Genomic DNA, 21919 nt, shown 5'->3' with positions numbered 1-21919 from the left:
GTTTCGTCGGTTTCCTTGCACAGTCATTTTGGGTCATCAGCTGATTTTATTTATTATTATTATTATTATTATTATTATTATTATTATTATTATATTTGCTGCTAATGCCCTTCCTTTCTTTCCTCCAAAGGTCTTATATGTTGGGGTGTCGTAATAATGACAGACCCTGTTGGGAAGCTGAAGAGAGATGACAAGTGAGTGGCTGATACTACAGATCATTTTCCAGATTCAGCCTCATTGGGTACAATTACAGTCAAATGGAGAAAATGCCCTTTTCACGGCATTCATTGACTTTCTTTCCTGCCAACGTTCCTTGTTGGTAGAGGCCGCGGTGTATGTTATAGCTACGATGTTTACATCCTTGTAATGCACATGAAGTAAAGAAGTATACAATCAGCGTACGATATGGGCCGCAGTCATTTCCCTGGTTCGATCAGTCGGTCGGGTAAAGAAAGGCATCGCCAGAAAGAGAAGAAAGAGGTTTATTATTTCATCCCACCCCGCCCATCACCACTGATTTCTGAATCCCAGCCCAAGAGATATGCTCCAGAGTCTCTGGTTGGGAAAGCAAGGAGGCTGCGGGGAGGCAGCCGGAGGTGGACCCCAAGGAAAGGTCAGCAGCAAAATAAGAAAACAAAAAAAGAGAGGAAAGGAGAGCCGAGACACGTGCGGAGAGGCAAGGAGAGCAGCAGCTCAGCTGTTGCCTTTCCTGGCCACAATCAGCACAGCCGAAGGCACCAAACCTGGAAAAAAGACAAAATAGAATTGGTGTGGGTGATGGCCAGGCATCGTCACTTTTTAAATTTTGTCCCCAAACACTCCCATTTGGGGAATTGTGGCCTGTTTCTATAAGATAACTAGCTTTGCCCGGCCACGCGTTGCTGTGGCTGATGGGAATCCTTTGTTGGCCATGTGGAGTAGCAGTGAATAGCCTTGCAGCCTCAAAGCCTGGCCGTTTTCTGGAGTAGCTGGAGCTTTTTGTTGTATGAACGTAGAGGCATGGATGAGGGGTTGTGCTGCCAAGTTTAGTGTTTCTGGGATGTGTAGTTTTGTTGTTTTGTCCTAGGCCGAAACGTCACTACCCTTTTATATATATAGATAATAATAATAATTTTATTTTTATACCCCGCCCCATCTCCCCAAAGGGACACGGGGCGGCTTACATGGGGCCAAGCCCAGGCCAAACAAGCAACACAAAACACAACAATAAAACAAATCAATCAACAATAAATTATAAAACTTTTTTTTTCCGGAGTTGCTTCTGGAGTGAGAGAATTGGCCGTCTGCAAAGACGTTGCCCAGGGGACGTTGCCCAGATGTTTTGATGTTTTTACCATCCTTGTGGGAGGCTTCTCTCATGTCCCCGCATGGAGCTGGAGCTGATAGAGGGAGCTCATCTGCACTCTCCCCGGGTGGGATTCGAACCTGGCAGCTTTCAGGTCAGCAACCCAACCTTCAAGTCATGAGGCTTTTATCCCCTAGGCCACCGGAGGCTCCATTTAAAACTAATAAGGTCACATAAAATAGACATACCCGTATATACTCGAGTATAAGCCGACCCGACTATAAGTCAAGGCACCTAATTTTACCACAAAAAAACTGGGAAAACTTTGGAATTAATCATATTTAGCCCTGGAAACATGGCATAAATCTTGATATAAGATCTCTGTTTAATACACATCTAAATCTGTTCCTTCCTGATGGTCGCAGGATTACAATATATATATATATATATATGGAAATACAGTAGAGTCTCACTTATCCAACATAAACGGGCCGGCAGAATGTTGGATAAGCGAATATGTTGGATAATAAGGAGGGATTAAGGAAAAGCCTATTAAACATCAAATTAGGTTATGATTTTACAAATTAAACACCAAAACATCATGTTATACAACAAATTTGACAGAAAAAGTAGTTCAATACACAGTAATGTTATGTAGTAATTACTGTATTTACGAATTTAGCACCAAAATATCATGATGTATTGAAAACATTGACTACAAAAATGGCTTGGATAATCCAGAACGTTGGATAAGTGAGTGTTGGATAAGTGAGACTCTACTGTACCGTATATACTCGAGTATAAGCCAACCCGACTATAAGCCGAGGCACCTAATTTTACCACAAAAATACTGGGAAAACTTTGGAATCAATCATATTTAACCCTGGAAACTTGGCATAAATCTTGATATAAGATCTCTATTTAATACACATCTAATTCTGTTCCTTCTTGATGGTCGCAGGATTACAAAAAAAAAGCCACTAGAGAAATATATGGAAATACCGTATATACTCAAGTATAAGCCGACCTGACTATAAGCCAAGGCACATAATTTTACCACAAAAAAACTTGGAAAACATTGACTCCAGTATAAGCCGAGAGACCAATAAAACTACATTAATTGAGACCTCAATAGTTTAAATGTTTTTAAATCTTTACATCAAACTAATTTAAGATATGACTGTTCAACTCTGATTAAATCATTATTTTCATCTTCAATGTAAATGTACTTATGTATCCTTTTAATAATAATAGAGTGAAATAATAAATGTAATAATAATAATAATAATAATTGCAGTCAAATAATAAATGTAATAATAAATAGAGTCAAATAATAAATGTATTAAAATGTGCTTATGTACAGAGTAAAAAAATAAATATAATTATAAGATCAGAGTGAAATAATAAATGTATTAATAATAATAAAAATAGAGCAAAATAAATGTAATAGTAGCAACAATAATAGAGAAAAATAATAATGGTAATAATACCAATAATAATATAGAAAAATAATAAATGTACCATATATTCTCGAGTATAAGCTGACCCAAATATAAGCCAAACAGGACCCTCACCCGAGTATAAGCCGAGGGGGGCTTTTTCAGTCTTAAAAAAAGGGCTGAAAAACTAGGCTTATACTCGAGTATATACAGGATATATATATATATATATAGAGAGAGAGAGAGAGGGAGAGATTAATGTGTGTGTGTATGTGTATGTATATATGTATGTGTGCATATATGTGTGTGTGTGTGAGTAAAGTTTCCAAGCTCTGGCACTATCTTGGAGTGGAGCAGCAGAGTCTGGAGATCCAAGGATCTCAAACCAAGAATATTCCCTCCTACGTAATATTTTACACACGGCTTAAGGCCACGGCTAGAAGAGGCATGCTTCCTTCCCAGACTCACCCAACTCCTGCAGCGGTTTCTCCATGTCTTCTTCGGTGAAGACGCGGCGGGGGAAGCTGGTAAGGAGGACAAAAGGCTCCTCGGCATCGTCCTTGCGGTTGAGCTCCACGTACAGCCGGACAGCGGCCAACTGCTCTTTGGCTCTGAAGGTCTGGGTGAGTGATGTGCCGTCCAGCAGCCTCACCTGCAAAAGGAGCAGAGGGTTATTACAAGGGTTATCCAGAAAGTATGTTACGTTTTGAAATTAAAAATGGACAAAGTATAGGAGAAAACATTTATCATATGCAGTTGAAAGCCACACCCAAATACCACTTCTCAACATAGTCGCCATTCAAATCTAGGCACTTCTCATAGCGATGAATGAGCTTGGCAACTCCTTCCCCACAAAACTCTGCCGCTTGCGTCCTCAAAAAGTATAGGAGAAAACATTTATCATATGCAGTTGAAAGCCACACCCAAATACCACTTCTCAACATAGTCGCCATTCAAATCTAGGCACTTCTCATAGCGATGAATGAGCTTGGCAACTCCTTCCCCACAAAACTCTGCCACTTGCGTCCCCAAAAGTATAGGAGAAAACATTTACCATATGCAGTTGAAAGCCACACCCAAATAACACTTCTCAACATAGTCGCCAATCAAATCTAGGCACTTACCGTAGCGAGAAATGAGCTTGGCAACTCCTGCCCCACAAAACTCTGCCGCTTGCGTCCTCAACCAGCTGATCTCCCCTTTCCGCAGCTGCGCATAGTCGCCATTCAAATCTAGGCACTTCTCATAGCGATGAATGAGCTTGGCAACTCCTTCCCCACAAAACTCTGCCACTTGTGTCCTCAACCAGCCAGTCTCCCCTTTCCACAGCTGCGCAGTCTCCATTCAAATCTAAGCACTTATAGCGATGAATGAGCTTGGCAACTCCTTCCCCACAAAACTCTGCCGCTTGAGTCCTCAAAATGTATAGGAGAAAACATTTACCATATGCAGTTGAAAGCCACACCGAAATACCGCTTCTCAACATAGTCGCCATTCAAATCTAGGCACTTCTCATAGCAATGAATGAGCTTGGCAACTCCTTCCCCACAAAACTCTGCCACTTGTGTCCTCAACCAGCCAGTCTCCCCTTTCCACAGCTGCGCAGTCTCCATTCAAATCTAAGCACTTATAGCGATGAATGAGCTTGGCAACTCCTCCCCCACAAAACTCTGCCGCTTGCGTCCTCAACCAGCGGGTCTCCCCTTTCTGCAGCTGCGCATAGTCGCATTTCAAATCTAAGCACTTATCATAGCGAGGAATGAGCTTGGCAACTCCTTCCCCACAAAACTCTGCTGCTTGCGTCCTCAACACAGCGTTTTGCTGACGATGCGCAGCTGCGGAAAGGGGAGACTGGCTGGTTGAAGATGCAAGCGGCAGAGTTTTGTGGGGAAGGAGTTGCCAAGCTCATTCATCGCTATGATAAGTGCCTAGATTTGAATGGCAACTATATTGAGAAGTGGTATTTGGGTCTGGCTTTCAACTGCATATGATAAATATTTTCTCCTATACTTTGTTCATTTTTAATTCCAACACGTAATCTACTTTCTGGATAACCCTCGTATTTTATGCAACTGCCTTCATAGTGCCAGACCCAAATACCACTTCTCAACATAGTCACCATTCTAATCTAGGCACTTATCGTAGCGATGAATGAGCTTGGCAACCCCTTCCCCACAAAACTCTGCCTTCATAACCAGCGTTGCTACTGCCAGACCCAAATACTACTTCTGAACATAGTCGCCATTCAAATCTAGGCACTTATCATAGTGATGAATGAGCTTGGCAACTCCTTCCCCACAAAACTCTGCCACTTGCGTCCTCAACAAGCCAGTCATCCCTGCCCGCAGCTGCCATCGTCACCAAAACGAGGCATTGAGGACGCAAGCGGCAGAGTTTTGTGGGGAAGGAGTTGCCAAGCTCATTCCTCGCTATGAGAAGTGCCTAGATTTGAATGGTGACTATGTTGAGAAGTGGTATTTGGGTGTGGCTTTCAACTGCATATGGTAAACGTTTTCTCCTATACTTTGTTCATTTTTAATTCCATAATGTAATCTACTTTCTGGATAACTCTCGTATAACGTGTGAGGCAGGCTGGTTGCATTTTGGATAGGGCGATGATGCTAGATTAGTTCACCAAAATGTACGAGGAGGGACTGACCTGTATCCGGCACTGATCGTATTCCCGCTTGATGGGGGGCTCCTGGCTGGGAGAGGAGGGGACTGGTGTAGGCGCTGCAGGCTCCACCGGGAGGGATTCTTGCGAGGAGCTGCCGCCAAACTGGATTGAAATGGGTAGAAGAGAAAACATTGCAAATACAAAGACAAAAGTGGGACAGAGACCCCTCCTTCTCTACTTCTGTGGCTTGGCTCTTGGAACAAATCTTGTCGAGAAAACCCCGTTATATACTGTATATACTCGAGAATAAGCCGACCCGAATATAAGCCGAGGCACCTAATTTTACCACAAATAAACTGGGAAAACATTGACTCCAGTATAAGCCAAGATACCAATAAAATTACATTAATCGAGGCCTCAGTAGTTTAAATGTTTTTGAATCTTTACATCAAACTGTAATTTAAGATATGACTGTTCAACTCTGATTACATCATTATTTTCATCTTCTTCAATGTAAATGTGCTTATGTATCCTTTTAATAATAATAGAGTGAAATAATACATGTAATAATAATAATAATAAATGCAATAACAATAAATGTAATAATAAATAGTCAAATAATAAATGTATTAATAATAAAAACAGTAAAATGAATGTAAAAGTAATAACAACAATAGAGTAAAATAATAAATGTAATAATAATAATAGAGTAAAATAATACATGTAATAATAATAATAATACAGTAGAGTCTCACTTATCCAAACTCGCTTATCCAACGTTCTGGATTATACTTGAGAATATATGGTACATTTATTATTTTTCTCTATTATTATTGGTATGATTATATTTATTATTTTTCTCTATTATTGTTGCTACTATTACATTTATTTTACTCTATTTTTATTATTAATAATAATACATTCATTATTTCACTCTGATCTTATTATTATTGCATTTATTTTACTCTATTTATTACTACAGTAGAGTCTCACTTATCCAAGCCTCGCTTATCCAAGCCATTTTTGTAGTCAATGTTTTCAATTCATCATGATATTTTGGTGCTAAATTCGTAAATACAGTAATTACTATATAGCATTACTGCATATTGAACTACTTTTTCTGTCAAATATGTTGTATAACATGATGTTATGCTGCTTAATTTGTAAAATCATAACCTAATTTGAATTTTAATAGGCTTTTCCTTAATCCTTCCTTATTATCCAACATATTTGCTTATCCAACATTCTGCCGGCTCGTTTATGTTGGATGAGACTCTACTGTAATAGAGTAAAATAACAAATGTAATAATAATAAAGTAAAATAATAAATGTAATAGTAATAATTAATAGACTAAAATAATAAATGTAATAATAATTAATAGAGTAAAATAATAAATGTAACAATACCAATAATAATAGAGAAAAATAGCAAATATACCATATATACTTGAGTATAAGTCGACCTGAATATAAGCCCACCAGGACCCTCACCCGAGTATAAGCCGAGGAGGTTTTTTTTTCCAGTCCTAAAAAAGGGCCGAAAAACTAGGCTTATACTCGAGTATATACAGTATTTGTTTAAGGGTTGCCATAAATCAGGAAAAAAAGGCACACAACAAAAGTCTTTAGAGCAGTGGTTCTCAACCTTCCTAGATCATCATTTTGTGCTGAACCCCCAACCATAATATTGTTTTCGTTGCCACTTCATCACTGTCATTTTGCTATTGTTATGAATCGTAATGTAAATATCTGATATGCAGGATGCACCTCACTCACCTTCTTGGCTCTTTCAGCTTTGTCTCGCTCGATCTTCTCTCGCACCCGCTGCCTGGAAAAAGTGAACATTTTTTGAATGGAACAGCTGAATTTTAACCTGCATTTGAACTATATATATCTTGTGTTTTAATCGTGTTTTATCTCTTTGTTTACCCCACCCTTAAGCCACAAGGAGAGGTGGATAATAATAATAATAATGCTAATACTACTACTACTATTTATTATTTATTTATTTATTACATTTATATCCTGCTCTTCTCACTTAGAGCGGCTTACAAATCAAATGTACATACAATATATTATTAGCATAGCACAATATAAGCATTAAATTACTATATCGTACTATATCATTATATGGTAATATTATTAGTAATATTACATTTAATATCTATCTATATAAAAGAGTGATGGCATCAGGGCAGCGGACAAAACAACAAAACTACAGGTCCCCCAACCTCCAAATTTGACAACACAACCCATCAGCCACGCCTCTAGGTTGATACAACAAAAAGAAAAGAAAAATAAAGTCCTATTTAGAGGGAGAGGAATAATTGCTTTTATCCAATTGCTGCCAGTTAGAAGGCTAAGCTCCTCCAACTTGGTCTCCTAGAAACCCAATAAAAATAATAAAAAACACTAAAAATAATTAAAAGCACTAAAAAATTAATACAATAAAATACTATAATAACAGAAAATAACTAAAAATAATACAATAAAATATTAAAATATAATAAATAAAAAGATAACTTACAATAAAAATAATTTAAAAATACAAATAACGTCAAATAAAAATTACACAACAATTTTTAACCAATACCACCACCACTTTGCCACAGCAACGCGTGGCCGGGCACAGCTAGTATATATATAAAAGAGTGATGGAATCCTGGCGACCGCCAAACCAACAAAACTAAACACCCCACAACCTCAAAAATTGACAACACAACCCATCATCCACGCCTCTAGGTTGATACAACAAAAAGAAAAGAAAAATAAAGTCTTAATTAGAGGGAGAGGAATAATTGTTTTTATGCAATTGCTGCCAGTTAGAAGGCTAAGCTCCGCCCACTTGGTCTCCTAGCAACCCACTCACCCAGGGGACAGGCAGAGTTAGGCCTCACTTAGGCCTCTTCCACACTGCCTATAAAAAACAGATTATCAGATTTTAACTGGATTAGATGGCAGGATTAGATGGCAGTGTAGACTCAAGGCCCTTCCACACAGCTATATAACCCATATAATCTTATATTATCTGCTTTAACTGGATTATCTGGACTCCACACCTTTACCCTTTAACTTAATTATCACCAATTCCTCAATACTTTATTTGCTATACCACCATACTTCGCCACAGCAACATGTGGCCGGGCACAGCTAGTATAATATATAATTAATGTTATTATATTATATTATCATTAGTATAATATTGTATTACATTATAATATTATTATCAATATTATAAGTATATACAATATATTATATATTTATAAATTATTGTATAATATATATATACACACACACAGTAGAGCAGGGGTCCCCAAACTTTTTAAACAGGGGGCCAGTTCACGATCCTTCGGACCGTTGGAGGGCCGGACTATAGTTGGCCACCAAACAATAATAACAACAACAACAACAACGAGGGTTGGAAGAGACCCTTTGGGCCATTTAGCCCGACCCCCTTCTGCCTCTGTGCACCAAAAGCACAAGCAAAGCACCCCTGACAGATGGCCTCCCAGCCTCAATGTTAATAATAATAATAATAATAATAATAATTAAAGAGGGTTGGAAGAGACTCTTTGGGCCATTAAGTCCAATTCCCTCCTGCCTTTGTGCACCAAAAGCACAAGCAAAGCACCCCTGATAGATGGCCACCCAGCCTCAATGTTAATAATAATGATGATGATGATGATGATGATGGTTGCCGTGGGGGCCGGATAAATGGCTTTGATGGGCCGCATCCGGCCCCCGGGCCTTAGTTTGGGGACCCCTGCAGTAGAGTCTCACTTATCCAACATAAACGGGCCAGCAGACCGTTGGATAAGTGAATATGTTGGATAATAAGGTGGGATTAAGGAAAAGCCTATTACACATCAAATTAGGTTATGATTTTACAAATTAAGCACCAAAACATCAACTGACCACAGCAACTGCCACAAATCACAGAACTGAACCAAACCAGGCACACATATCCCAAATGACACACTTCACATGCTGCAGCAGTTTGGAGGATGGACCAAGGATTATGGGATTTGCAGTACCTTCATCCAATTCACCTCCCACAAACTACTGTGATGCCCATGAATGACGAAACTGTATCAAACTTGACACGCAGGTGCAGGATGGCCCACTTTACATCCTGGTGAAGTTTGGGGGAGGAGGGACCGTGGATGATGGGACTTGCAGTATCTTCACTCTCTTCCCGGGACTACTGTGACCCCCACCAATGCCTGACCTAGAGCCACCATGGCCCACTCTACATCTTGGTGAGGTTTGAAAGAGTTTGGACCTTGGATGATGGGACTTGCAGTATGTTCACTCACTTGCTGAGACCACTGTCACCCCCACCAATGTCTCATCAAGACCAAACTTGACACAGAGAACACCCATGACTCACTCTACACCCAGGTGCAGTTTGGAGGACGATGGGCCATGGGCAATGGGACTTGCAATACATTCACTCACTTCCTGAAAGCACCGCGACCCACACAAATGAATGATCAAGATCAAACATGGTACATAGAGTCCCCGTGACCTACTCTACATCCTGGCTCTGTTTGGAGAGGGATGGACACTGGACGATGGGACTTGCATATGGGAGTTGGAGCTCACCCGCACCCACTGAACCCAGCTGACATTGGATCTAGACTACACTTGGAACACAGGCAAACAATGCCTTTCTCAAATGACCCGGGCACCGCCGGGTCTCCAAGCTAGTCTATAATAAAAGTGAAAATATGTATGTATGTATGTATGTGTGTGTATGGGGTGTCCACTTCCACAACCGGAAGGCCTCGTCCTCTCCCCGCCCGCCCCACACGTTCTCACTTGGCCAGTTTCTCCTCCAGCTTCTCCTTGCGCCTCTCTTCGGCCAGCTTTTTCATCTCGTCCTCTTGCAGCTTCTGGCGGATGAGCGAGAGCTCTTGGCCCTGCTTCCGGCGCTGCTTCTCCCGCTCAATGCTCTCCCTTTTCTCCCGCTCCTCGCGTTCCCGCTGTTTCTGAGAGATCAGCTCCATCATCCTGAAGAGGCAACGCAAGCAGTTGAAAAAGGCATCCACATACACCACGGCAACAGTCTTAAAGAAACCTCAGTGCTAAGCATGCCATAAAAATAATTATTATAGTGTTGTCAAAGGCTTTCATGGCCGGAATCACTGGGTTGCTGTGAGTTTTCCAAGCTGTATGGCCATGTATCAGAACAACAACAACAACAAAATTTATTTATATACCACTCTATCTCCCATGGGAACTCAGGGCAGTTTATTTATTTATTTACTACCTTTATATCCCTCTTTTCTTTCTCACCCTGGAGGGGATTCATAGCGGCTTACGAATAAAATGTACATACATTATTAGCATAGCACAATCTAAGCATTAAATTACTATATTGTGCTATATCATTATATGGTAATATTATTAGTAATATTACATTTAATATATAATATATAAATATTATATTATTAGTATAATATTGTATTACCTTATAAACTTATTATGAATATTATAAGTATATACAATATATTATATATATAATTATTGTATATTTCATATATATATATATATATATATATATATATATATATATATATGATTTATGTATGTAAAATTAGCGTGGCGTGTTGCTATTATTTATTTATTTATTTACTAAATTTATATCCCGCTCTTCTCACCCCAGAGAGGACTCATAGCGGCTTACCAATAAAATGTACATACAATATATTATTAGCATAGCACAATCTAAGCATTAAATTACTATATTGTACTACATCATTCTGTGGTAATATTATTAGTAATATTACATTTAATATATAATATATAATTAATATTATTATTAGTATAATATTGTATTACATTATAATATTATTATCAATATTATAAGTACAGTAGAGTCTCACTTATCCAAGCTAAACAGGCCGGCAGAACCTTGGATAAGCGAATATCTTGGATAGTAAGGAGGGATTAAGGAAAAGCCTATTAAACATCAAATTAGGTTATGATTTTACAAATTAAGCACCAAAGCGTCATGTTATACAACAAATTTGACAGAAAATGTAGTTCAATACGCAGGAATGTTATGTTGTAATTACTGTATTTACGAATTTAGCACCAAAATATCACAATATATTGAAAACATTGACTACCAAAATGCGTTGGATAACCCAGAACCTTGGATAAGACAGTGTTGGATAAGTGAGACTCTACTGTAATTCCATCATAGCATTACTGAGCATTGAACTACTTTTTCTGTCAAATTTGTTGTATAATATGATGTTTTAATGCTTAATTTGTATAACGATTACCTAATTTGATGTTTAATTGGCTTTTCCTAAATCCCTTCTTATTATCCAACATATTCACTTATCCTCCCGGCCTGTTTATGTTGGATAAGTGAGACTCTACTGCATATTGATAATCTTATATTATCTACTTAGACCTGGATTATATGAGGCTCCTTCTATACAGCTGAATAAAATGCACACTGAAGTGGATTATATGGTAGTGTGGACTCAAGATAATCCAGTGCAAAGCAGATAATATAAGATTATAAATGGGTAATATAGCTGTGTGGAAGGGCCTTGAGTCTACACTGCCATATAATCCAGTGCAAATTAGATAATCTGTGGAAGAGGCCCAAGTGAGGCCTAAATCTGCCTGTCCCCTAACTGAACCCTAGCTGTCCCTTGGCTGAATTGGTTGCTAGGAGACTAAGTGGGCAGAGATTAGCCCTCTAAACTGGCAGCAATTGGATAAAAACAACTATTGCTCTCCCTCTAATTAGGACTTTATTTTTCTTTTCTTTTTGTTGTATCTTACTGGAGCCGTAGATGATGGGTTGTATTGTCAAATTTCGAGGTTGGGCAGCCTGTAGTTTTTTTGTTTTGTGGGTTGCCCTGATGCCATCACTCTTTTATATATATAGATATTATATAATAATATAATACAATATCATATATAATAATATTATATAACAATCCAATCATAACACCACAATCTAAACATGATACAAATGTGAAGCATTCTCTGAGCAACGGCTCTTAACTCAAAACTTTCTTAAATTGGGGTGCTCTTAAGTCAAGGTCCCAGTGTACAGAATACGTCCACTGTCACGATCATTACCTCTTGGTCTGCTCCCGTTTCTCTTCTTCGCTCAAGGGGTGCCGGTTGTCTTCCTCAGAAAGTTCATTTAACATGGGTTCTGTTGGGGAGAGAAACCCGTTAATTCTCACAGGCAACATACCACGTCTCCTTGCTCAACCTCCGACTTTTGCTCTCACCTGAACTACTTTGCACCAACTCCGGCGTCTTTGCCTCCGGGTTTTCTTCTGTGCTCGGTATGTGGTTCTGGGAGGGGACAAACGGCTCATCGAGGTCAGGATCATTTTCGTGCTCCATCAGCCTGGAAGACGAAAGAGAAAAGCAGCATCGAGGTGAGTGAAGGTTTACAAAGGATCTCAAAAAGTACCGTATATACTCGAGTATAAGCCGACCCAAATATAAGCCGAGGCACCTAATTTTACCACAAAAAAACTGGGAAAACATTGGCTCAAGTATAAGCCGAGGGTGGTAAATTTCAGAAATAAAAACAGATACCAATAAAATTACATTAATTGAGGCATCAGTAGGTTAAATGTGTTTGAATATTTAAATAAAGATAAGACTGTCCAACTCTGATCAAATCATTATTCTCATCTTCTTCAATGTAAATGTGCTTATGTATCCTTTTAATACAGTAGAGTCTCACTAATCCAAGCTAAACGGGCCGGCAGAAGCTTGGATAAGCGAATATCTTGGATTATAAGGACTGATCAAGGAAAAGCCTATTAAACATCAAATTAGGTTATGATTTTACAAATTAAGCACCAAAACTTCATGTTATACAACAAATTTGACAGAAAAAGTAGTTCAATACGCAGTAATGTTATGTTGTAATTACTGTATTTATGAATTTAGCACCAAAATATCACGATATATTGGAAACATTGACTACAAAAATGGCTTGGATTATCCAGAGGCTTGGATAAGCGAGGCTTGGATTAGTGAGATTCTACTGTAATAATAATAGGGTAAAATAATACATGTAATAATAATAAATACAGGAAAATAATACATGTAATAATAAATAGAGTCAAAAAATAAATGTATTATTAATAATAATAAAAATAGAGTAAAATAAATGTAATAGTAGCAACAAAAATAGAGAAAAATAATAAATGCAATAATAATAAGATCAGAGTGAAATAATAAATGTATCAATAATATAGTAGAGTCTCACTTATCCAAGACTCACTTATCCAACATTCTGGATTATCCAAGGTATTTTTGTAGTCAATGTTTTCAATATATCGTGATATTTTGGTGCTAAATTTGTAAATACAGTAATTACTACATAGCATTACTGAGTATCGACTACTTTTACTGTCCAATATGTTTTATAACATGATGTTTTGGTGCTGAATTTGTAAAATCATAACCTAATTTGATGTTTAATAGGCTTTTCCTTAATCCCTCCTTATTATCCAAGATAATTATCCAAGGTTTTGCCGGCCCATTTAGCTCGGATAAGTGAGATTCTACTGTACAGGAAAATACTACATGTAATAATAAATAGAGTAAAATAATAAATGCAATAATAATAAGATCAGAGTGAAATAATAAATGTATTAATAATAATAAAAATAGAGTAAAATAAATGTAATAGTAGCAACAATAATAGAGAAAAATAATAAATGTAATCATACCAATAATAATAGAAAAATAATAAATGTACCATATATTCTCGAGTATAAGCTGACCCAAATATAAGCCAACCAGGACCCTCACCCGAGTATAAGCTGAGGGGGGCTTTTTCAGTCTTAAAGAAAGGGCTGAAAAACTGGGCTTATACTCGAATATATACAGTACAGTAGAGTCTCACTTATCCAACATAAATGGGCCGGCAGAACGTTGGATAAGTGAATATGTTGGATAATAAGGCGAGATTAAGGAAAAGCCTATTACACATCAAATTAGGTTATGATTTTACAAATGAAGCACCAAAACATCATGTTTAACAACAAAATTGACAGAAAAAGTAGTTCAATACGCAGTAATACTATGTAGTAATTACTGTATTTACGAATTTAGCACCAAAATATCACGATGTATTGAAAACATTCACTACAAAAATGCGTTGGATAATCCAGAACGTTGGATAAGCGAGTATTGGATGAGTGAGATTCTACTGTATCTGCATTAGGGAGAAAGACACCAAAGTCATACCCACCAATCCATGGCTGATTCTATGCCCTGGTTCCCAGTCAACGCTAGGGCCTTCTCTCTGTGGTGGTGGGAAGGGAAGAGACAGTTAAATGTTATAACAATAATAATAATAATAATAATAATAATAATAATAATAATAATAATAATAGGTGACAGTCGCATTGACGAAAAACAACAGGAAAGACTCAGGACCTCAAGATTGAACTTCAAAGACTCTGGCAGAAACCAGGGCAGGTGGTCCCGGTGGTGATGGGCACACTGGGTGCCGTGCCAAAAGATCTCAGCCGGCATTTGGAAACAATAGACATTGACAAAATTACGATCTGCCAACTGCAAAAGGCCACCCTGCTGGGATCTGCGCACATCATCCGAAAATACATCGCACAGTCTTAGACACTTGGGAAGTGTTTGACTTGTGATTTTGTGATACGAAATCCAGCATATCTATCTTGTTTGCTGTGTCATACAATAATAATAATAACAACAACAACAACAACAATAATAATTCATCACACATTCCTAGACACTTCGGAAGTGTTCGACTTGTGATTTTGTGACACGAAATCCAGCATATCTATCTTGTTTGCTGTGTCATATAATAATAATAATAATAATAATAATAATAATAATAATAATAATAATAATAATAATAATAATAATAAACATCACACAGTCCCAGACACTTGGGAAGTGTTTGACTTGTGATTTTGTGATACGAAATCCAGCATATCTATCTTGTTTGCTGTGTCATACAATAATAACAATAATAATAATAATATATATCACACATTCCTAGACACTTGGGAAGTGTTGGACTTGTGATTTTGTGATACGAAATCCAGCATATCTATCTTGTTTGCTGTGTCATACAATAATAACAATAATAATAATAATATATATCACACATTCCTAGACACTTGGGAAGTGTTCGACTTGTGATTTTGTGATATGAAATCCAGCATATCTATCTTGTTTGCTGTGTCATACAATAATAATAATAATAATAATAATAATAATAACAATAATAATAACAATAATAATAATAATAATAATAATAATAATAATTCATCACACATTCCTAGACACTTGGGAAGTGTTCGACTTGTGATTTTGTGATACGAAATCCAGCATATCTATCTTGTTTGCTGTGTCATACAATAATAACAATAATAATAATAATATATATCACACATTCCTAGACACTTGGGAAGTGTTGGACTTGTGATTTTGTGATACGAAATCCAGCATATCTATCTTGTTTGCTGTGCCATACAATAATAATAATAACAATAATAATAATAATAATATACATCACACATTCCTAGACACTTGGGAAGTGTTCGACTTGTGATTTTGTGATACAAAATCCAGCATATCTATCTTGTTTGCTGTGTCATACAATAATAATAATAATAATAATAACAATAATAATAATATACATCACACATTCCTAGACACTTGGGAAGTGTTGGACTTGTGATTTTGTGATATGAAATCCAGCATATCTATCTTGTTTGCTGTGTCATACAATAATAATAATAATAACAATAATAATAATAATATACATCACACATTCCTAGAAACTTGGGAAGTGTTGGACTTGTGATTTTGTGATATGAAATCCAGCATATCTATCTTGTTTGCTGTGTCATACAATAATAATAATAATAATAATATACATCACACATTCCTAGTGTCTAGGACTGTGTGATGTATTTTCGGTTGATGCGTGCAGATCCCAGCAGGGTGGCCTTTTGCAGTTGGCAGATCGTAATTTAATATAATATTTAAAATATAATAATAATAATAATATACATCACACATTCCTAGACACTTGGGAATTGTTCTACTTGTGATTTTGTGATACGAAATCCAGCATATCTATCTTGTTTGCTGTGTCATAAAATAATAATAATAATAATTTATTTATACCCCGCCACCATCTCCCCGCGGGGACTCGGGGCGGCTCACATTGTTACAAAAGTAACAACACGAATACATTAGCACAATATACAAAGGTTAAAACACAATAAGGTAATAAAACAAAAGTGAATACAACAGTAATAATATCAAACAACCACTAATACAATTCAGTCAAACTTCATAGGTTGGGAGACTGCAGCTCATCTAAATGTTGCTCATCTAGTAAACCAGATTTGCCAGCCAGTATTTATATTAGACTCATAATCCAGAACACAAGCCTGGTAGATGAATCCAAAATAATATCTTGCTTTAGCATTGAAAATGGAAAGCCAGAGATCCCAGACACTCACGCTCTGTTCTGGGGGAAGCCCATCTCAATGAGACTCTCCAAGGCCGTGGCCTCCATGGTCTCCTGGCCTCTCTGCAAGAGAAACAGACAAAATGACATTATGTAAAAAAAAATGTTTCTGTTCCTGGTTTGAAAGTGTGATGAAGGAAGACACAGTTTGAGCTCTCCCGAGAGATGGCCATCCAGCCTTAGAATCTTAAGAGTTGGGAGAGATCACAAAGGCCATCCACTCCAACCCCATTCTGTCATTCAGGGAGACACAATCAAAGCCCTCCCAACAGATGGCCATCCAGCTTCTGCTTAACAATACAGTACCATCTCACTTATAACATGATGCTTTGGTGCTTAATTTGTAAAATCATAACCTAATTTGATGTTTAATAGGCTTTTCCTTAATCCCTCCTTATTATCCAAGATATTCACTCAGCCAAGGTTCTGCCGACCCGATTAATAATAATAATAATAATAATAATAATAATAATAATAATTTTATTTTTATACCCGGCCTCCATCTCCCCAGGGAGACTCGGGGCAGCTTACAAATACAAAACAAACATACAATAATAACAAATACAGTAGAGTCTCACTTATCCAAGCTAAACAGGCCGGCAGAAGCTTGGATAAGCGAATATCTTGGATAATAAGAAGGGATTAAAGCCTTTAGCACCAAAATATCACGATATATTGAAAACATTGACTACCAAAATGCATTGGATAATCCAGAACCTTGGATAAGCCAGTGTTGGATAAGTGAGACTCTACTGTAATTCCATCATAGCATTACTGAGCATTGAACTACTTTTTCTGTCAAATTTGTTGTATAATATGATGTTTTAATGCTTAATTTGTATAACGATTACCTAATTTGATGTTTAATTGGCTTTTCCTAAATCCCTTCTTATTATCCAACATATTCACTTATCCTCCCGGCCTGTTTATGTTGGATAAGTGAGACTTATCAATATAATATTATTATCAATATAAGTACAGTAGAGTCTCACTTATCCAAGCTAAACGGGCCGGCAGAACGTTGGATAAGCGAATATCTTGGATAATAAGGAGGGATTAAGGAAAAGCCTATTAAACATCAAATTAGGTTATGATTTTACAAATTAAGCACCAAAACATCAGGTTATACAACAAATTTGACAGAAAAAGTAGTTCAATACGCAATAATGTTATGTTGTAATGACTGTATTTACGAATTTAGTACCAAAATATCACGATATTTTGAAAACATTGACTACAAAAATGGCTTGGATTATCCAGAAACTTGGATAAGCGAGGCTTGGATAAGTGAGACTCTACTGTACCGAAAAACACGCAAATGAAAATTAAAAAGGCATAAAATAAAGTCACAATCATTTGTTTAGCTTGGATAAGTGAGAATCTACTGTAATAATAATACAGTATAGTCTCACTTATCCAACATAAACGGGCCGGCAGAATTTAAAAAAATCGTTGGATAATCCAGAACGTTGGAAAAGCAAGTGTTGGATAAATGAGACTCTACTGTAATAATAATAATAACAATAATAGAGTTCTAGAGTTGGGAGAGACCCCAATAGCCATCCAGCCCAATGTTATTCTGCCATCAAGGAAGACACAGTTCGAGCCTTCCCAACAGATGGCCATCCAGCCTGAGTCTTAAAATCTTAGAGTTGGAAGGGATCCCAAGGGCCACCCAGTCCAACGTTATTCTGCCATCAAGGAAGCCACAGTTCAAGCCCTCCCAATAGATGGCCATCCAGCTTCTGCTTAATAATAATAATAATAATAATAATAATAATAATAATAATAAGTGTCCTAGACACTTGGGAAATGTTCGACTTGTAATTTTGTGATATGAAATCCAGCATCTCTATCTTGTTTGCTGTGTCATACAATAAAATAATAATAACAATAATAGAGTCCTAGAGTTGGGAGAGACCCCAATAACTATCCAGCCCAATGTTATTCTGCCATCAAGGAAGACACAGTTCGAGCCCTCCCATCAGGTGGCCATCCAGTTCTGCTTAATAATAATAATAATGTGTCCTAGACACTTGGGAAGTGTTCGCCTTGTAATTTTGTGATACAAAATCTTGTTTGCTGTGTCATACAATAAAATAATAATAATAACAATAATAGAGTTAGGAGAGACCCCAATAGCCATCCAGCCCAATGTTATTCTGCCATCAAGGAAGACACAGTTCGAGCCCTCCCGACAGATGGTCATCCAGCTTCTGCTTAATAATAATAATCATAATAATAATAATAAGAGTCCTAGAGTTGGGAGAGACTCCAATAGCCATCCAGTCCAATGTTATTCTGCCATCAAGGAAGACACAGTTCGACCCCTCCCGACAGATGGCCATCCAGCTTCTGCTTAATAATAATCATCATCATCATCATCATCATAATAAGAGTCCTAGAGTTGGGAGAGACTCCAATAGCCATCCAGCCCAATGTTATTCTGCCATCAAGGAAGACACAGTTCGACCCCTCTCGACAGATGGCCATCCAGCTTCTGCTTAATAATAATAATAATAATCATAACAATAAGAGTCCTAAAGTTGGGAGAGACTCCAATAGCCATCCAGCCCAATGTTATTCTGCCATCAAGGAAGACACAGTTTGACCCCTCCCGACAGATGGCCATCCAGCTTCTGCTTAATAATAATAATAATAATAATAATAATAATCATAATAATAAGAGTCCTAGAGTTGGGAGAGACTCCAATAGCCATCCAGCCCAATGTTATTCTGCCATCAAGGAAGACACAGTTCGACCCCTCCCGACAGATGGCCATCCAGCTTCTGCTTAATAATAATCATCATCATCATCATCATCATCATCATAAGAGTCCTAGAGTTGGGAGAGACTCCAATAGCCATCCAGCCCAATGTTATTCTGCCATCAAGGTAGACACTGTTCGAGCCTTCCCAACAGATGGCCATCCAGCCTTAGAATCTTAGAGTTGGAAGGGATCGCAAGGGTCATCCAGTCCAACTTTATTCTGCCATCAAGGAGGACATAACCAAAGCCCTCCCGACAGATGGCCATCCAGCTTCTGCTTAATAATAATCATCATCATCATCATAATAAGAGTCCTAGAGTTGGGAGAGACTCCAATAGCCATCCAGCCCAATGTTATTCTGCCATCAAGGAAGACAGAGTTTGAGCCCTCTCAACAGATGGCCATCCAGCCTGAGTCTTAGAATCTTAGAGTTGGAAGGGATCGCAAGGGTCATCCAGTCCAACTTTATTCTGTCATCAAGGAGGACACAACCAAAACCCTCCAGACAGATGGCCATCCAGTTTGAGTCTTAGAATCCTAGAGTTGGTGCCAGACACAGTTAAAGCTCTACCAACAGATGGCCATCCAGCCTGAGCCTTAGAATCCTACAATTGGAAGAGACCCCAAGGGCCACCCAGTCCAACCTTATTCTGCCATCAAGGAAGACACAGTTCGAGCCCTCCCGACAGATGGCCATCCAGCTTCTGCTTAATAATAATAATAATAATAATCATAATAATAAGAGTCCTAGAGTTGGGAGAGACTCCAATAGCCATCCAGCCCAAAGTTATTCTGCCATCAAGGAAGACACTGTTCGAGCCCTCCCGACAGATGGCCATACAGTTTGAGTCTTAGAATCCTAGAGTTGGTGCCAGACACAGTTGAAGCCCTACCAACAGATGGCCATCCAGTCTTAGAATCCTACAATTGGAAGAGATCCCAAGGGCCACCCAGTTCAACGTTATTCTGCCATTCAGGAAGACACAGCCAAAGCCCTCCCGACAGATGGCCATCCCGCCTCTGCTTCAAATCCCTCAGAGAAGAAAGGCGCCTCCATCAGGATCACCATTATTATTATTATTATTATTATTATTATTATTATTATTATTATTATTATTATTATTATTATATCGTTCTTCTCAGACCTGAGTTCCACACCGAGGATTCTTCTTCCAAAGCGGGCGCAGCCTCACCGGAAGCGGCAAAGGGAAAGGGGAGGGGAGCTATTTGAGTCACGGAAGACACTACGGCAGCCGCTCAGGGACAAAATGGTTTCATAAATGCTCTCGGAGATGGCAGGCTTTGTTTACTTTAAGCGACGGGGCGCGCGCCACCTAGCGGACCAAAGCTGCATTTACATGTCTAGAAAAACAAAAGATAGTAATATTATAATGTAATGCAATATAATACTACTAATAATCCAATATTATATATTATATATTAAATGTAATATTACTAATAATATTGCAGTCGAGATGTATAGTACAATATAGTAATTATAATGCCTATATTGTTCTATGCTTGTAATATATACATATAATATTGATACTATTATAATGTAATGCAATATAATACTAATACTAATACAATATTATATATTAAATGTAATATTACTAAAAATATTACAGTCGAGAGGTATAGTGTAATATTACTAATAATATTACAGTCGAGAGGTATAGTACAATATAGTAATTATAATGCCTATATTGTTCTATGCTTGTACTATATACATATAATATTGATACTAATATTATAATGTAATGCAATATAATACTAATCATAATACAATATTATATATTAAATGTAATATTACTAATAATATTACAGTCGAGAGGTATAGTACAATATAGTAATTATAACGCCTATATTGTTCTATGCTTGTAATATATACATATAATATTGATACAAATATTATAATGTAATGCAATATAATACTACTAATAATCCAATATTATATATTATATAGTAAATGTAATATTACTAATAATATTACAGTAGAGTGGTATAGTAGAATATAGTAATTATAATGCCTATATTGTTCTATGCTTGTAATATATACATATAATATTGATACTAATATTATAATGTAATGCAATATGATACTAATCATAATACAATATTATATATTAAATGTAATATTACTAATAATATTACAGTCGAGAGGTATAGTACAATATAGTAATTATAATGCCTATATTGTTCTATGCTTGTACAATATACATATAATATTGATACTAATATTATAATGTAATGCAATATAATACTAATACTAAT

The 21919-nt window shown here is 37.1% G+C and overlaps 1 protein-coding gene across 1 annotated transcript; it reads right to left on the bottom strand.

Annotated features, from left to right (window-relative positions):
* Positions 1-466: 466 nt before the first annotated feature.
* Positions 467-20945, bottom strand: ubxn1 (UBX domain protein 1). The gene is made up of 10 exons (XM_062964810.1): positions 20791-20945; positions 16867-16937; positions 14598-14651; positions 12610-12731; positions 12452-12530; positions 10163-10354; positions 7118-7169; positions 5384-5503; positions 3193-3376; positions 467-743 (listed from the first exon to the last, which is right to left on the bottom strand). Exons 2-10 carry the CDS (start codon positions 16920-16922, stop codon positions 694-696), a joined length of 909 nt encoding a protein of 302 aa, XP_062820880.1. The 5' UTR covers positions 16923-16937; positions 20791-20945; the 3' UTR covers positions 467-693.
* Positions 20946-21919: the final 974 nt, after the last annotated feature.

Source organism: Anolis carolinensis, unplaced genomic scaffold (assembly GCF_035594765.1).
Source record: "Anolis carolinensis isolate JA03-04 unplaced genomic scaffold, rAnoCar3.1.pri scaffold_14, whole genome shotgun sequence".
Taxonomy (NCBI): Eukaryota; Metazoa; Chordata; class Lepidosauria; order Squamata; family Dactyloidae; genus Anolis; species Anolis carolinensis.
This window is presented reverse-complemented; position numbering and strand designations above follow the sequence as displayed.

Bases quoted from the DNA above. Each gene is read 5' to 3' on its own strand.
- ubxn1 (XM_062964810.1), bottom strand. From the start codon at position 16,922: ATGGAGGCCACGGCCTTGGAGAGTCTCATTGAGATGGGCTTCCCCCAG. The intron at 10,355-12,451 runs GTAATGATCGTG...TTGCCTCTTCAG, and splicing joins AAACGGGAGCAGACCAAGAG to GATGATGGAGCTGATCTCTC. The intron at 5,504-7,117 runs GTGAGTGAGGTG...ATTTCAATCCAG, and splicing joins AAGCTGAAAGAGCCAAGAAG to TTTGGCGGCAGCTCCTCGCA.